At 43.6% G+C, this 17,608-nt stretch overlaps 1 protein-coding gene across 10 annotated transcripts in view; it reads right to left on the bottom strand.

The window, feature by feature from the left end:
• Positions 1–17,608, bottom strand: part of TRPM3 (transient receptor potential cation channel subfamily M member 3) — a 492,887-nt gene that overhangs the window by 56,382 nt on the left and 418,897 nt on the right. For all 10 annotated transcript variants that reach the window (XM_049092014.1, XM_049092017.1, XM_049092021.1 and 7 more), the window contains 3 exons: positions 14,414–14,554; positions 7,815–7,943; positions 2,961–3,212 (listed from right to left, as the gene is read on the bottom strand). In XM_049092014.1, the coding sequence (XP_048947971.1) occupies positions 2,961–3,212; positions 7,815–7,943; positions 14,414–14,554 (522 nt within the window). The remainder of the gene's footprint in view (positions 1–2,960; positions 3,213–7,814; positions 7,944–14,413; positions 14,555–17,608) is intronic.

Below are 17,608 nucleotides of genomic sequence, written 5' to 3'. Positions count from 1 at the left end.
ACTAAGCTTGAAGAATTGCATTGAGAAGTGGAATATGAAGGAAAGGGTTCAGGATTACAGAGTGATCCCAGATTGTAAATTCAGTTGGGATCATACTTGATCAGTATTGCATCCAGGTATCTTAGCAGATGTCTATCCCTAGACCACAGGGCACAGTGAGTTACTTGGCTGTTTAATACTGAATAGGGACCTCTCTAATGTTGAGGGGCTTTCAGAATAATCACATCTTTTGTTAAGCTTCCTGCCTGGCAGTCCATTTGGCTCACTGATAAATTCTATAGGCATATTTTACCTACCTTCTGGATCAGTGACTCAATTATCAAACTAAGTATCTTAAAAGCTCCATGAAAGAGAATAAAGCCACCAAATACACTCATTTTCTTATTCTTGACTGATCTGTGAAGTCATTCATAAGTTAGAAGGTAGAGAAAATGTAGTACATCTCTCTTGCTCACTCCAAAGTAAGGTTTCATTCAAATAAAATCTGGGGATAATTATGCCATTATTAAAGTGATAGACGTGGATTTTACAATAAGCTTGCCGTTTTAGTGTGACTTCAGATATTTCAAGTATTTCAATGCCACCTAACCTTTTTAAAGTAATATATTTGGCTGGTTTGAGACTTCAGATCTTATTTATTGAAACAGAACAAGGCAACCAATCAATTAGAAAAAAACAAGCCATCAGATTATGTAATTGTCTACTGTGGCAGTTTTCAACAGAGGGCAATTGTGTCCACAGGGGACATATGGCAATGTCTGGAGATGTTTTTGTTGTCATAAGAGTGTGTGTGTACTTGTGTGTGAGCACCTACTCTACTGGCATTAGTGGATAGAAGCCAGTGATGCTGCTAAACATCCTATGATGGACAAAATGGTCCTCCCAACAAAGAATTATCTAATCTGAAAGTCATTAGGGTCCAGGTCGAGAAAACTTGGTTAATTTTGCAGCTGCTATAATTCTTCACTTTCATTTGGTTCATTTGAGAATACATTTGGAAATCTCATGAAAGCTTGTCCTCTCTGTCCAGGAAATTCATACATCCACGTATTTTTTATATATAAATTGGGTGGAGGGTCCACCAATTCTTTCTCCTAAATCTCTCCCAAAGACTCTAAATTGAGAGTCTCTGCTTCTAGACATACGAATCTTTACCACAATCTCAAATTCATTACTAAAATACAGAGATGATTATTTAACAGGCTGTGCAACAGAGTCAGATACACATTTTATATCTAGTCAAAAACCCCAATTGAACTGGGATTCAGTTTTGGGTAAATAAATCAAGCTTGTTGAATTCAAGTTTCCCTCTCTAGAATGGGTTTGCTGATATTTCCCCTAAACAATGTTGGTGTTATAAATCTCAAGCTTTTGTACAAAAGATTTAAGAATAGAGCTGACCAACCGTGCTCACCAATTCTTCCGCTCTCCTTTTCTTTGTACTTTAACAAACATAAATATAACAGACACAATTTATCAACTATTTACTAGGATCCAGATACTATTAGTTATTTAGAAACTGTTATTTCTAATCATCCCAACAACCTTGCAAGATATAACCTTGCATTTATTATAATTACTTTAAATGAGTAAACTGAGTCTTAAAGATGGTTAAATAAATTGCTTAAAGCCTCACAACCCTTCCCTTTTTGATTCAAATTCTCCTCTTTGCATGTGTTTGTCAGTGCTTTTGTAGGAACAGTCTTGGTTATTTAAGATTCATTTCAATAGAGTTATATATGTGCATATATAATAATTAATAATAATAATAATAATAATAATAATAAATACTGATTGGCTGACCGAAAGGTCAGCAGCAATAATGTATATAGTAAAACTTGAGTGAGAATGATAAAGGACATCTATTGTCTAATTGCTGGGTTTTCAGCAGCTCACAAGTGGAAGTGGAGTGGAGGTTATTAGCATAGAGGTTTCTCAGTAACAGGTGTTTACCATGGTAGGATGAACATATTTGGCTTTTCCACATATGTCCTGTAAAGGTGAAGTAAGGGACACTTAGAAAACTGGAGTAACTGATAAAAAGCACCCAGGTTCTGGGCTTCTGGTTCTAATTCCTCTAGTGAGTCTGGAGCAGAGGCTGATTTGCTCGTGCATACCTCAGTTCACACCAGGGCTGTCCTTCTAGGGCTGGATCTTTATGGAGAGAGTCTGGAAACTAGTGTGGCCAAGGAGTGCCGGAGCAAGTCTACAGCTACTTGTGGGAACGCATATTGGTTTGCCACTTGAGATTCTTTTTTAAAGAATACGATAAGTAAGTGTATCATTCTGGAATCCAGTTTTTAACTCATCATTTCCCAGTAGTGTAACAAAATACATGGATATATGGATAGAACTTATGGGCCGACTCAAATTCAACCTAACAACTCAGCTAAAATAGATTATATTTTCTTCCTTTTGTGTAGGGAAAGGCATTTTTCAAGCACTTTATTAAAAAAAAAAAGAAGAAGAAATGTTAAAAATCGAAAAAAATCTGTTAAAAACTTGGAGTGGATACCACACCTCCTCCAAGATCCAGCTAAAATGTAATCGCCACATGAAGCCTTCCCTGACCTACATTGTCTTTTCTATTCTCCTTTATACTTTATTTGCATCTCTACCATAGCATTCTCATACTATATGGCAATTACTTCTCTTCCTCTCATCTCTGATCTCAGAGAATGAGTTCCTTTATATACACAACTCCTACTCCAGTGCTTAACACAAAATAGATGATCTGTGTATGTTTTTCAGTAAGTATATGGGTGAGTGATGGTTAATTTTCCAGTGATGTATATGGATGTAGTCAAACTCCCAAACACTCAAAAGGAATGAAAAAAATAAAACATCCCCAGGGCCATCTCGGACCATCACAGCGGGCCCAGATGAATTATTTTCCTCTTCCTATAATTGCTACTCCTCCTCTGCAAATTTATAACATGGAATCAGAGGACCCTGCTTACCATTTTTCCAATCATCATTACATATGGGCCCAAATACTTGTTCACGCCGAAGATGTCTAGTAGACGGATGTACCAATAAATGATGTTCACACAATAGATGACCCTCCCATCGCTCCTGAAGGGCTGGTCTTGAAGACGAAGGATCATTCCGACAGAGAACAAAAGGATGGCTATTAGGTCTGTGACATTCCAGTATTCCTGCAGCCACACCTTCACTTTCTGTAGCAACTTCCCTGGTTCTGACATCAGAATCTAAAAGGCAGGAAAGAGAGTGGGGTTAGGTCTGATTTCAGTCTATGTTTTTGGTCTAGTTGGAAAATGCTTTGGCCTGTTAGTTGACATCAGTAGCTTGTTTTGTTTACTTGTGTCCACTTGAATACTTGCATGCTGTGAATGTACAACTGAGCTAAATTTAGGCCAGGCAGATACAAACATTCCAGAAGCAAATGTAAGCAATAAGTTTGATCCTTTGGGTGGCTTTACGATTCTAAGACATGCATTGGGGCTTTGCTATAAAATTACTGATTCTTAATGCACTGTAAATCTCCATTTCAATGCCATCATATTGAGTTACTCAGATCCACAGGGAGGACAACTTCAGTCTTCTCTTCACATCCACATAATTGCATCAATATCACCTCTATTTCTAAATACAATGTGATCCAACCACTTCTCACCACTACCCACTGCTGCCACTCTATTCTAAGTCCTATCACATCAACCAGATGATTGCAACATCCTTCTAACTGGTATCCCTGCCATCACCGCTGCCCACCCTTCCTCAATCCATTCTCTGAGTAGCACACAGAATGTTCTTTAAAAACTTAAGCCATGATCTGGGTGGTGACTACACAGTTATATGGGTTGACAGAAACTCATCAAGCTGGACCCTTATGAGTTGTTCATTTTCTTACCGGTAAATTATACCACAATCTAAAAAAGCGAGAGACTTGAGAGATGCGTGAACAACAATAATGACAACAAAAACGAAAGTAAATTGTGATGAGTGAATAAATCTCTTGACAGCTTCCAAAACAAATAGAGAAAAATCCAAACTCCTTCCGGTGGCCTCATTTCCCATCCCACCATATTCTTGCCATTCCACACCTCCAGACACAGTCGTGTTGTCTGCAGCATAACAAGTCCATTCTAAGCTCAGGCTATTTGCACCTGTTCTTCTGTTGGGCATTTTCTTCTCCCAGATTTTTACATGTTTGGCTCCTCCTCATTCTCAAGGTCTCTGCTCTGATTTCTCCTCCTTAGGAAGACCTTCTTTGACTATCCTACCTGCAGGGGCCTCCATACCCGCAAGTCAATCACTAATATATTACCCTATCTTATGCTTTAAAGAGTTTATCACAACATGAAATTAGTAAATATGTTGTATGTGTCTGTTTACCTGTCATCTCCCCTAGACTGTAAACTCTGAGGGCAGACCCTTTGTTCTCTAGGGCCTGTTACATAATAGATTCTCAATAAATGTTAGTTGACTTATTGCTACATAGACACCTACCTCACAGCAATCCACAGCGACTGGGTGGGGCTCTGACTGACCTTAAATCCAGAGGGACTTTTCTGCTGCCACACATGGGCTCTATGAAATGCACAGTCGGATAGTGGGAGTTGCCACCCATCCCACACCACAGCTTGCACTGGATGTGAGGAGCCAGGGAGGCAGGCCCAGTGAGGCTGTATAGCAAGGCTACCTTCATGCATCCCCTGTGTTTATTCAGAGACTTCCTTCTTTTTGAGACATCACCAGCCCTGCTTTCCCAACTCACGACCTCCTCTCAAAGAGGAGGAAAGCAAAGACAGGGACAGGTCTGGTCTGCAGCTATTTATTCGAATCCTCATGTCCCCTGTCATGGCTTACCTTGGCCTCAAACATTAAGGAAGGGAGGTCTTGGTAAGTCAGGACGAGGACTTGGGAGCGGTGCGCCAGATACCAGAGCCAGCTGGTAGTCCTTTCTCCTCTGCAGTGCTACATTCCTAGACCCTAGGCCAGGGTTTCTTAAACTCAAGCCTGCCTCAGAATCACCTGCAGGGCTGGCGCCGGCACAGATGGCTACTGTGTCCTACGCCTGCAGTTTCTGCTCGCGTGTGCCTGGTATGGGGCTCGGGGGTTTGCATTTCTCACACGTTCCCCAGGGCAAGCTGGGGACAACAGGTGGAGAACCACTGTCCTACCCATCCGGGGTTCCTGCACTGCCGTGGTCCTGGTGGCTTCTCACGGGGCTCCCTGGTAACTAGGAAAACTTGCCCTGTGCGTGGGCTGAGGGGGGTGGGGGTGGGAAGGGAAATGCCTTGGAGGTTTCCTAACCCTGTGTCCACATTTTCCTGCAACCGGTCAACACAGAGGTTGGCAGCATCATTTTTTAGACGGTGGAAACAGTTTTGGGAAGGCTCAACATAAGAATAAAAAAAGAGAGATCAAGGCTTGAGCGGCGGCGGGGAAGGAGCGCAGAGACCCGGGCCCTGCAAGTTCTCCAACAGGGGCCCCGAGGGGCGTGGCCGCGAGAGGGGGCGTGGCCGCGAGAGGGGGCGTGGCCGCGAGAGGGGGCGTGGCCGCAGGCTGCGGGCTGGGGCCTGGCGGGGCCTGGCGGGGGCTGCGGGGGGGGGAGGGAGGGGAGGGGCGGGAGGACGCCCGCCCACGCGCGCTGTAAACAGTCCCGGGCCCGGGAGGGATCCCCGCGGCTTGTTTTGGTGACTGCGCGCGGAAGTCTGTGGTGCTGGGAATGGGAGGGCCGCCTGTGAAACCACAAAGCCCTGCTCGTGCGTCGGACGGCCGGGAAGCCTGCACACTTTTCCGTGTTTCCGGGATCTTGCGAGCCCGCGCGCTGCGGGAGACGCGGAGGCGGGACCCGTGGGGTCCTCAGGGCCTGGGCGGGCGGCGGAGCATCTCTGACGGGTCCGGGGACCCGGGGGCAGGGTTGCGGTGAAGTGGGGTGGGGTGGAGGCGGGGGAGGTTGCAGCGCCAGGCCCGGGAGGGCGAGGTCGGCTAGGAAGGTGGTCGGCGCCTCCCTGCGCCCGGGGCGGGCTCCTCCTCCTCCGCCGGACTCCGGGATGACCCCCTGCTGACCCAAGCCTGCAGGGCCTGCCCGGTCCACGGTTACATGCCGCCTCAGGAGAAATGGATATCCAGGCCGGGAGGTTCCTGGCTGCCCGCCTGCTTGGCAGCCTCTTCCAGAACAGTCCGTGGAGTACAGACTGCTCCCTGTCTTCTTCCAGTCTGGTCCCTGGAGGGATTCCAGTCTCCCTGCCCAAGCCTTTCCCTTTTCTGCTTATCATGGGGAAGGATTATGCATCAGGGCGTTAAATCACGGGAGAGGAGCTGGCGCTTAGCAGCAGCAGAGCCCCTAGCAGTGGCGGGCCTCCGTTCTCCGTTTGGGCGCTACACAAAAGACCACAGCAAATTTATTACAGTGTTTTCACTTCACAGATGGGAAATGCACAGCCCTGGTCAGCGAGGAGAAGGCATTGTGACTAGGAAGACCTGAGAGTAGACAACTAGTTAGAACAAGGCCAGGCAACGCATCCATTAACAAAAAATAAAAAAATTAAAAAAACAAACAAAAACAAGAAATTCCAGACTCATAAAATGGGACTAAGTGTACACACCTCCAAACTCTCAGGATGAGGGCATCCCAATTAGAATTTCAGTATCCCCAGAGCAGTTTTAAAACCCTAAAGGGCTCTAAACATATTTAAGAGATTTTTTTTTAAATGATCCCAATATAATGGCATCTAATAGATACTGCATCCCTTTGTCTGGAAGAGAACATTGTAGAGCTAAAACCTAAGATACTCTAAGGGTCTTTTAACCTGTCTGCCTTGGTAATGAAGGCAAGGGTGAATTTGTGTATTTGTAGGACTCCTTTTTCCTGTGGAGCCTAATATATTTTCCCACTCACTGACTGTTCCGGAATTCCTGAGGGTGCAGTGGACTTGACAGAGAGTGATTCTTCCAGAAAAGACCTTGCCTGCTGACTGTAGTTCCAGGGGGAAATGCAGAAGAATCATCACAGGGCACAAGCCAGCCTTCCCTCCAGCCTAGGGAATGGGAGTTTGCGGAGCGTGTTGAGCAGGGTTGCAGAGCCCTCTGGTGGACTCTTGCTTGACCACATGCATTTCAGCAGCTCACGTTCTGATGGCCCCTGACACTGGCTCTGACTTCAAGCAAGTCCTATGGGGGTGGGGTTATGATGGTTCCTTTTACAAGAAGGGGGTAGGGGTAGAAGAAGGGGGCCCACACTTTCAACCTGAAGGATTTTAACCTGAAGGATAAAATATCTTCATTTCACCTCAGTGATGCGTAGGGCTGGTGGAAAGGCTGGTGCCAAGCAGATGCATCATAAACGTTGAGAAGGAATAAACCGGAGGATAAATTAATGAATGAAAGTATAGTTCCTACCCCCAGAGCTGCTGAAACGCATTTGAGGAATCATAGGTGTTGGATGACAGTGTGCAAAGAGTCCCAGAGTAAATAAAGCCTTGCCATGGGAGTTAAAAGTAGAAAAATGGAGCAATTTGAGAAGTCCTGTTTCTAGGGTCCATGGAAGATAGGCGTAAACAATGTCGAAGACTACTGGAGGGTTTCTTGGGGCAAGAGCTCTGTGGGCAAAAGCTAAAGCAAATCCTAAGCATGTGTGGAGTGACTGCCTTATAAACACACACTGTGATGTCTCCCCAGATTTGTCAGCGGCCCCCAAGGCCAAGTCCATTATTTCTATGGCAGCATTAGAGAAAACAGTTTCTGGCTTAATATGGATCCCTGGCAGCCACCCTCTCCCTTCCATCCGCAAACCTAAGTAACCACGGTCTTTCTCCTACATTCTCTTTTGTGAAAGCAGTTACCTCTCTCATCTTCTCTATTCCCAGGGTGAATATATAGGAAATAACGATCCATTCCTGCGTGGAAGGCCAGCGCTCCATCTTCACTAACACAATATAGTTGAAGAGCATCAAGTATCCGATGTACGCCAGCTGTAAGGAAACACAACAGAGTGCTCTGGCTACAGGACCCGGGAGCCCTGCCCTTGGGCAAAGCCACCGCACGGCAGGACGGAACGAGGTCAGCAGGCAGGACTCAGAATTCCCGACAAAATGAACCTCTGAGCTATTCAAAGACTTTTTTTGTAAAAAGACTGTAATATTGGAAATAATGTGATATGCTATCTTCCTTTTGACCCTTACGTGTATCTGTGGGTCCCAGTATTTTGTTTATACCTCTGTGTCATGATGCATCATTTTGTTTTGCAGTTACCCAGTTTCTCGTGTCCTTCTGGCTAAAAAGGGAACCTCTTCTCTCAGGGTTCCTCTTGCTCATGCCTGAGCCTCAGGTTCTTGAACTAGGGCACACAGTGGATTTGTGCCTAATGAATGCCAGGTAGATTAAATGTCTGTAGGAAGGAAAGGAAGACACATACTGTACTTGTAAACTGGCCAAACCCACATGAAAATAGACTGGACTTTATCTCAAAGTTCCACTTGAATTCTTCCCCGAGTTAATGTCATTGTCGTCATCATCTTCTTCTTCTTCTTTTCTTCCCTCCTATCTAATGTGCTTTGCGTGGGAGACCCTGGGAGGGTTTTATCTGTTTTCTGTTGCACGCCCCCCCTTCCCTGTCCAAGCTGGGATATTCCTTCCCAGTTTCTGCTGCTTTGAAAGAAAACAAGAGAAGATAAAGCAATTTATAGGAAGGAATGGGTCTGTGTGGCCAACTGTGGCTTGGAGTGGGGTGTGATCCTCATGAGGCTTGAGAGCCTGAGGTCGAATCTCAGCGGAACTGGCTGAAGTGCTGGGTGTCTGAGGAAAACCTCAGGGCTTAGGTTTGGTGACTGTCACTGGACAATTCAGTTATGTCTAGGTGAGTGAGTGCAGGTGTAGGAGGACTGGTGAGGGTCTAGCAATGGGAGGCCTTGGAGCAAAAGTCCCCCTTGGGGGAAATGGCAGAGAAGCTCAACCTAGAATAGGCAGTGCTTTAAGTTGACTAAAGCATTCCTGGCTTTGGGGGGTGCCCGGGACTGTGAGTAGGGAATGAGAGTGAGTTTACTCTGATCTGCACTCTTCGGAGTCCACATAGCAAAAAATAGGACACAGGGTGGGCCAAAGGGTTGAGGCCTTGGAGGTACAGTGTGACTCTGGAGCCTGGAGGCAGCATAGCAGGTGGGCAGCTTAGCAGGTGGAGAACAGCTCAGCCTGGCTGGGAGACAGGGAGGGGAAGTAGCAGCCCCTACAGAGCCAAAGAAATGTTGCATTCTCTGCTAATGGGGCCTCTCTCGCTCTCTCTTCCTTTCTTTCCTTTTTTAATCAAATGAATACATTAATTCTTAATAGGAGCCAAAGGTATTTTTAAAGACCCCATGACCTCAGTGCATTTAAAGACACAATCATATAATTTCTCATCTCTTGCAAGGTGAACATATGTTGGCATTCAGCAGAAGCATGGGGGCAGCTACAGAGAGGCTGAGGGGCCAGCGGGGCCCATTCTCCACCCGAGGGATGTGCTCTTGCACACCTACCTCTTCAGGGACTGTCATTTTTGTCCACACCTCAGGTCCCACTGCTCCCCTTTGGGATCATTAGCACACTGTGAAAACCTCACTTGGGAAGTCTGCTCTACCTGAAATCACATAGGATGCTGTTAAAATGTAACTTGGGGAATGCCTGGGTGGCTCAGTGTTTGAACATCTGCCTTTGGCTCAGGTTGTGATTCCGGGGTCCTGGGATAGAGTCCTGCATTGGGCTCCCTGCGGGGAGCCTGCTTCTCCCTCTGCTCTCTCTCTCTCTCTCTGTCTCTCATGAATAAATAGATAAAATTTAAAAAAATAAAATGTAATTTGATTCCTGTGGTTCCTGTTCACCATTACACACTGGCATCTACTCTCTGCTCCCTGTGAGTATTTCTCAGGACACAGTGGACTTTAATGGCTAAACTCTAAAATATTTTCTCAGCCTCCTTGTGTCCTGAAATCCTTCTTTATGCTTGCTCTTTTTTGTTTATTGGATCATATTCCATTACTTCTAGGAGAAATGAATCTCCTTAACTGCCCTGGTTTTTTAATCATGTTACCCAATTCATTGCAAAACATTTCAAAGCATTATCTTCTCTTGTCACACGTAGGCCCAGTAACGCCCACACAATTCTTCCAGAACCTCGGCATTTTCGCATTTACCTCCTCCAACCTGCCCCTGTCCTCCGAATTCAGGTCTAGTGTATTTGTTTGATGCAAGGAACGCAGACACCTGGATCAGTGAAACTTGGATTTAAATCCTAGCTCAAGTACTTCCAAGCTGTATCATTTTGTAGAAATCACTTCACCTGCCTGGGCCTCCATCCTGTGGCTTGGAGATGATGGCTACTGACCTTACAGAGCTTTGGGAAGGATTAGGGAACATGGGGGCAGAATATGTATCTATTTCCTGACAGTAGAGGCCCAATGAATGGTGGCTAAGATTACTATTTGCCTGTTTTCTCAAGAAATTTCCATTCCTCTTGTCTCCTCCTACCTCACTCTTTGCCTACTTTTGATGCCGTGAACAAGTCATACCTCTCCTTTTTACAATTGCCTCCTTGCCTGTTCTTTAAATCCCAGTTATTCTATACTGCTTTTCTTTCCAGAATCAAGCTACAATATAACATTTTGGGACAACTCTCAAAATATGGACTTCCAAAAATACGGCTTTAAACATGTTTAAATGGCACATCAGAGGACTGGCTGCTGTCTGGGAGGCAACCTATCTTAGAACTCACCAACATCCATGGGGTCTTGCTGCAGGTTACCTTAACATGACGTGCTTTAAGTTGTGTGTGCATGTAGACACAAACACATATATTCTGTAGGCTTTAACAAGCTGTGTAGAATGTCAAAGCTCTGAGCAGAAACATAACCTTATGATTCTTACTGAAGTCACTGCAAATCCTATAAGGGATTTGTATTTTATTGCTTAAATATTCTTCTTATACATTTTCTATTAAGCAGGATGCACAACTCCTAAACTATGCAATACGAGCACCAAAGATTGCTGCAGGTTGTATGGAACCCTGGTGGGCCTTTACTACTGCTGCTGGAGAGTGGAGGGCACATGGCGTTTAAACAGTGGAAGGGGTCTGTCACTGCTGGAGAAGCCCAGAGCACATCCCTTGCCCTCTGACCTGGTTCTTCTTTTATACCTTGAATTGGCATCCTCTCCAGCTGGGCACTTGAAATGGCTTTCATCGCAAACCAGATCTGGGAGCCAGTTGGATCCCTGCCTCCTTTCTTCTTGGAACAGAAGAGGACCCAACCTGCTCTTCTGGAAACTTGCTAAGATACAGAAGTGAGGTTTTGTGAAAATGAGGTGTGTCCCATCTTTCAGAAACTTGGGAGCATCGAAGGGGATATTTTTTGAAATCAGAGTAGGAAATACTCTTAAAGAAAAGAACACAACCAAAGGCAAATAGGACCTTTGATCTAAAGCTGAATTTTGCTGTTAAGCATCTCTGGAGATTTAAAAATTAAAAATCTCTCCTTATCTCCATGTACTTCCTTGAGGCCTGGGCTTTGTCAATACATAAATATGGATTTCTGAAAGTCCTTATGTGAACACAACCAAACACGACTGGGGCATCCAGTCTACAGTCAGCTGTGCACAAAGGAGCCAGACGTACAGGCTCCCCTTCCCAGAAGCCACTTCACAGCCTGCCCGGTATGATACAAGGAAAGTGTGTGTGTCCCAAGCTTCCTGGACCACCAGACTCCCTTGGGAAGCTTGTTGAACATAGAGCCTCTTCATCTCCTCCTTGGAGATTTGATTTAACGGGTCTGTGATGGGGCCAGGATTTGCATTTCTAACAAAATTCTTTATCATCACAGAAACTTTGGAAAATACTGGGCTGACAACTCAGCCCTCTATCTGATGCAGTGGTTCTCAACCCTGGCTACTCATTACAACTACCTGGGAGCTTTGAAATATCCTGATGCTTGGGCTGTGCCCCAGACCAATGATGTCAGAATCTCTGAGAATAGCACCCAGGTACCTTTAAAAAAAGAGATAAAGATATAGGTTAAATTGAACCCAGGTATTTTATTTTTATTTTTTTAAGTACTCCAATTGGTTCCAATGTGTAGCCAAAGCTGCAAACCACCGTTCAGGGCATTTGTCACTTAAAAGCCTCCTTGGATAACAAATTGCTGCAGCTGAATAAATGGGGACAAAGGGAATCAAGGAAGTAAAGTTAATACTGAACAAAGATCAAGGATAACAAGATAGGGACACTCTGGAAGGATAAGAGAAATAAATCCTGTCCTTGTAAAGGTGATTGATAATTCTTGATACTATTGCTTCTACTGATTCCTTTATGCTCTAGATCAGGAATTAGCAATCTTCTTCTGTAAAGGACCAGAAAGTTAATTTTTAAGGCTTCACAGGCTGGACAGCCTTTATGGCAAGTTATTGACTCAGCAGTTGTAGCACAAAAGCAGCCAGATTATATGTAAACAAATGAAATTGGTTGTGTCCCAATAAAACTTTATTTATGGACACTGAAGTATGAATTGCATTTAATTTTCATGTGTCATAAAGTATTCTTCCTTTGATTTTATTTCAATTCTTTAAAAATGTAAAAACCACTCTTAGCTCACAGTCCACAATAATAGGCCTTGTTTTGGGACTGGATTTGGCATATGGGGATGTAGTTTGCTAAGCCCCCTTTTAGGCTGGGACAATTGAGGTAGCTTGGTATAAGAGGAAAGACAGAAATATGTGTAAAATGCAGTAAAATTATTATCTTGATAAAACTTATTATATTATTATTATTGAGTGGATGGATGAATAAAAAACACTATTGCTGTGCAATGTGACTAGGCTTGGAATAAAAACAGTTACATTTATATTATGCTTACACGTTCCAAGCACTGTTCTAAGTGTTTTACATATTTTAACACATTTAATCTTTACTAAATCCTACAAAGTAGGTGCTATTAATATCCCCATCTTAAGGAATCTGGGCACAGAGCACTGAAGTAACTCATTGGAGGTCACACAATAAAACTAAGACACATAGACAGGATTTCTGTTCAGCGCTCAGCCTGTCTTACCCCAAAGTGCATGCTTGTTACCACTAAGTTGTTTTCTGCAAGGTAAAAATAATATATATATATCTGCATCAAATATATAAATCAAAATTATTTTTGTATGTCTTTTTTTCAGAATATTTTTCTTTTTTAATATTCATAAATTTGAATTTTTACTTTGCTAAAAATAATCTAATATTTATATTTTGATTATGTCCTCTGCCGAGACCATAGTTTAAAGCAGTAGTTTTCAACTGGGGGCAACCTAAGCCCATAAAGGGACGCTTGGTGATGCCTGGAGACATGGTTGTCACACTTGAGGGCTGGAGAATGCTACTGGCATCTAGTGGACAGAGGCCAGGGCTGCTGCTAAACATGCTATAATGCACAGGACAGTCCTCTACAAAAAATTATTCGCTCAACATATGTCAATAGTGCTAAGGTTCAGAAAGCCTGATTGGAAGCCAGTGTTAATTGTTAGCATACGGGACCACACACACACACACACACACACACACACACACACACACACAAACACCTCATCTGGTCATCTGAGTCATCTTGGCCTCAAACTCAGATTTTCCTTTGCTGACTCAGGTGACTGGTGTGTAGCTGGTTGTGAGAAAGGCCAAAAATACAGACGCTTGTCCTTTGTCTGGCACAGTGCCACCATGGCTGGAGAGAACCAAGCTGACCTGAGCCCAAGCTCACTTTCAGCTTAAAATATCATGAAAAGTAGAAAACCAACACTCAAGCCATTTCTATCATATCCAGAGGATATTTTGGGGACAATCTTTCATCTCGTGGGCAGAAAATACTTGCACGGTGTGCACTGAACCATCTCTGCTGTGATTATAGGTTACTTTGAGCAGTTCTTGCTGCTTTGGTTGGCATGTTGTTTAATTGTGTCTGAGCAAGAAAGGTTGTTTGATGACACTACTAGGTTGGCAGTGGTTGCACACTTATGCTACCCACCTTTCCTGGTGTTGCTTTTAACACTCTGCTCAGCCCTTAGCCTTCACATGTCCCCCCAAACCCAGGATTGGCACCTAAAATGGGCAGTTCAGATCCAGTGCTCATCTATCCAGAACACAGAAGTGTTTTATAAAATGACATCTATTTTCCTGCTAGACTAGACTCATACTCATCTCACCTCTATTTCTGTTAGTTCTCACTTTTACCATTTCCTTTATTTTCTGCAAGGAGGAGAAATGCAGAAACTGTGGAAGCTGCCTCACAAACTTGACACATCTTACAAAACCACTGGGAAAAGCTTTCATTCCTGGCTGTTGGATCCTTATATTGTGATTCACAGAGGAAACCACATAGGTGCACGTGGACCTGGCATTGGCCCTCCGCAGTCCCCCATTAGGAAGAAGAAAAAGGAAGATGCTTACGGTATAGAACCAGAACTTCACAATGGGTGCATTGTAGAATTCATAGATTTTTCTGCCCAGGGGGATTAACCGGTGTCTGCTCTGAACTTCCTCTTCATCCTTCTTTCTGGAAGACTCCCCGTTGTTTCGCCCCAACATTGCCTACAGTGGAAGAGAACCAGTACCATCACGGCAGAGCTCTGGAGACCAGGTAGTTCACTGGGCCCATTTCACAGATCAGGAGTGCATACTCATAGAACCTAAGAGTTTTGTCCAGGGTCCCCAGAGATTCAGAGGTTTTGCCTTCCCTAAGTGTGCATTTACATTATATATAGAATCAAAGGTTTTTGCCTGGGATGGAAAGCCTTTAGGGATAGCTCTTGACCATTCTCTTTTCTTCTACCCTGGGAGCTCTGGAAGCTGTTGATGATGGAAGATACCCAGAGTTCTGGGAGGAAGAAAGAGCAGAGTCTTTGGAAGGCCAGGGATCTGTCTTTTCTTTCTACCCCTTTTTACCATATATGTAGTAAGCCAGGCAGATCTGGATTTGAATTCTACCTCCACCCATGCTAAAATGGCTCTTAACTAAAAAATACATTGGACCAGTAATAACAAACTTAACCAAAGGTTATGAGTATTCCAGAAAGCTAAGTTATCTGAAGTACCTGGAACTTAGTTGAGTTAGAAACGTCTCCTCAACCCTTAGGCATAAACTTTGGTTCCCTGATTTCAAACACCATGAAACCTGAACTACTGCTGGTATTAGTTTCATGGCAATTCCTAGACACAGTGCCTTCTGTGTGGGACAGTTCACTAGGTGGAACTAGGAGAAGTAGGACCTGACCTGGAGAGGCCTCATCTCCAAGCCATTGGAAGTTTCTTTATAAATAGAATCATTTCCTTCTCACTCATGGCAACAGCAGCTGCAAAAACAGTAATTTAACATCACAAAAAGGACAGAATTTGAGAAAAGGCAGATGCAAGCCGGTCTGGGCAGCAAGTGACAGGACGAATGTCCCAATGATGGCCGAAGATCTTGATGGTGAAGAGTTCCAGACTTGGGGTCACTCAGAAAGAGGACTGAGTCCTCTCTTGGATACTCAGAATTCATGGCACCTGGGGCAAATCTTTTAACCACTCTGAATCTTGGTTTCTTTATCTTTCAGTTGGAAGTAGTAATAGCACCCGTTACAAGATTGGTCTACAAATCAATAAGCATCTGCACTTAATAAGGACTCAATATATTCTAGCTAGTGTTTACAAAGAACTGAGACTTTCTTGGATACTCTTGACTGAAACGATCTAGTTGGGAATCTCTCACCAGAAAAAAGAAAAGTGTTATCAGAGGTTTATTACAGCATAATTTATTGGCTTTAGTTCTTTCTTTTTCTTTCCTTCTCTTCTCTCTTTTCTTTTCTTTTTTTTTCCTTTTCTTTCATTTATTTGACAGAGAGAGAGGACAAGCAGGGGGAGCAGCAGGCAGAGGGGGTGGGAGAATCAGAGTCCCTGCTGAACAGGGAGTCTGACTTGACTCAGGGGCTTGATCCTAGGGCTCTATCCCAGGACCCTGAAATCATGACCTGAGACACAGGCAGATGTTTAACTGAGCCACCCAGGTGCCCCTCTTTCTTTCTTTTTTAAAGTGGGTTCCATGCCCAGCATGGAGCCCCACATAGGGCCCAAATTCACAACTCTGAGATCAAGACCTGAGCTGAGATCAAGACTTGGATGCTTAGGGGATCCCTGGGTGGCTCAGTGGTTTAGCACCTGCTTTCAGCCCAGGGCGTGATCCTGGAGACTCGGGATTGAGTCCCACATTGGCCTCCCTGCATGGAGCCTGCTTCTCCCTCTGCCTGTGTCTCTGCCTCTCTCTCTCTGTCTGTCTCTCATGAATGAATAAATAAAATCTAAAAAAGAAAAAAAAAAAGAGTTGGATGCTTAACTGACTGAGCCACCCAAAGGCACTAGCTTTAATTCTTTCAATATTATTCTAAGATAAGGTTAGTTCTACAATGTTTGGGAAATGAGATTTTTATTTTATTTTTATTTATTTTTAAAGATTTTATTTATTTATTCATGACAGACACAGAGAGAAAGAGAGAGGCAGAGACACAGGCAGAGGGAGAAGCTGGCTCCATGCAGGGAGCCTGACATGGGACTCGATCCCGGGTCTCCAGGGTCATACCCCGGGCTGAAAGCGGCACTAAACCACTGGGCCACCGGGGCTGCCCTATTTTTATTTTTTAAAATTTTATTTAAATTCAATTAAGTAACATATAGTATATTATTAGTTTCAGAGGTAGAGTTCAGTGCATCAGTTGCATATAACTGCTCATTACATCAAATGCCCTCCTTAATGCCCATCATCCAGTTATCCCATCCCCCACCTACCTCCCCTCCAGCAACCAAGTTTGTTTCCTATACCAAGGAGTCTCTGGCAGTTTGCCTCCTTCTCTGTTTTCACCTTATTTTTCCTTCCCTTTCCTTTCCCTATAATCCTCTGTTTTTTTTTCTTAAATTTCACATGAGTGAAATCATATGATAATTGTCTTTCTCTGATTGACTTATTTCGCTTAGCATAATACCTTCTAGTTCCATCCATGTTGTTGCAAATGGTAAGGCTATTTATTTATTTATGAGAAATGAGATTTTTATTAAATGTGAGAACAGGGCAAATACTTCTAACTGCTCTGAGACTAGGATTTGGGATAAGAAAAAGGACTGGGAGACGAGTTTAGAATTGAGAGCTCTAACTACAGAAATAATTTGTTTATCTTGAATTTGAGACTAGATAATTCTGGTTTCAAACTACCTTACTCAAGACATACATATATAAGTTTTAACTACTTTTGTGATAGCCTCAATTACCCACTTACTCAAATATATAACAATCACAAATGATGAACCTATAATTCATAAGATTTCTGGAGAAGGTAACAAGTAACTTCCGTTCCTTTAAGGACCTCCTGGCTAGAAAGTTAGCTTGACCTAATGAATAGGTAGGATCTCTTTTGATGGCTTATCCAAACCTTTATTTTGATCAGTGAGCTGGGTCGGTCTTCATGATGTATATAGCATATTAGACTTCTATAAATATTGACCACTGACCTCAAGAAACTCCAAAGTTCCATGATATTTATCCTTCTATAATTTATAATTTATGTAACATAATTATCCTGCTTCTGTTCTACTTTTTATTTGCTCAATAATACAGTA

This window comes from Canis lupus, chromosome 1, assembly GCF_003254725.2.
Source record: "Canis lupus dingo isolate Sandy chromosome 1, ASM325472v2, whole genome shotgun sequence".
NCBI classification, from domain to species: Eukaryota; Metazoa; Chordata; class Mammalia; order Carnivora; family Canidae; genus Canis; species Canis lupus.
Note: the sequence above shows the minus strand (reverse complement) of the source record. Positions and strands in the feature narration are given on the sequence as shown.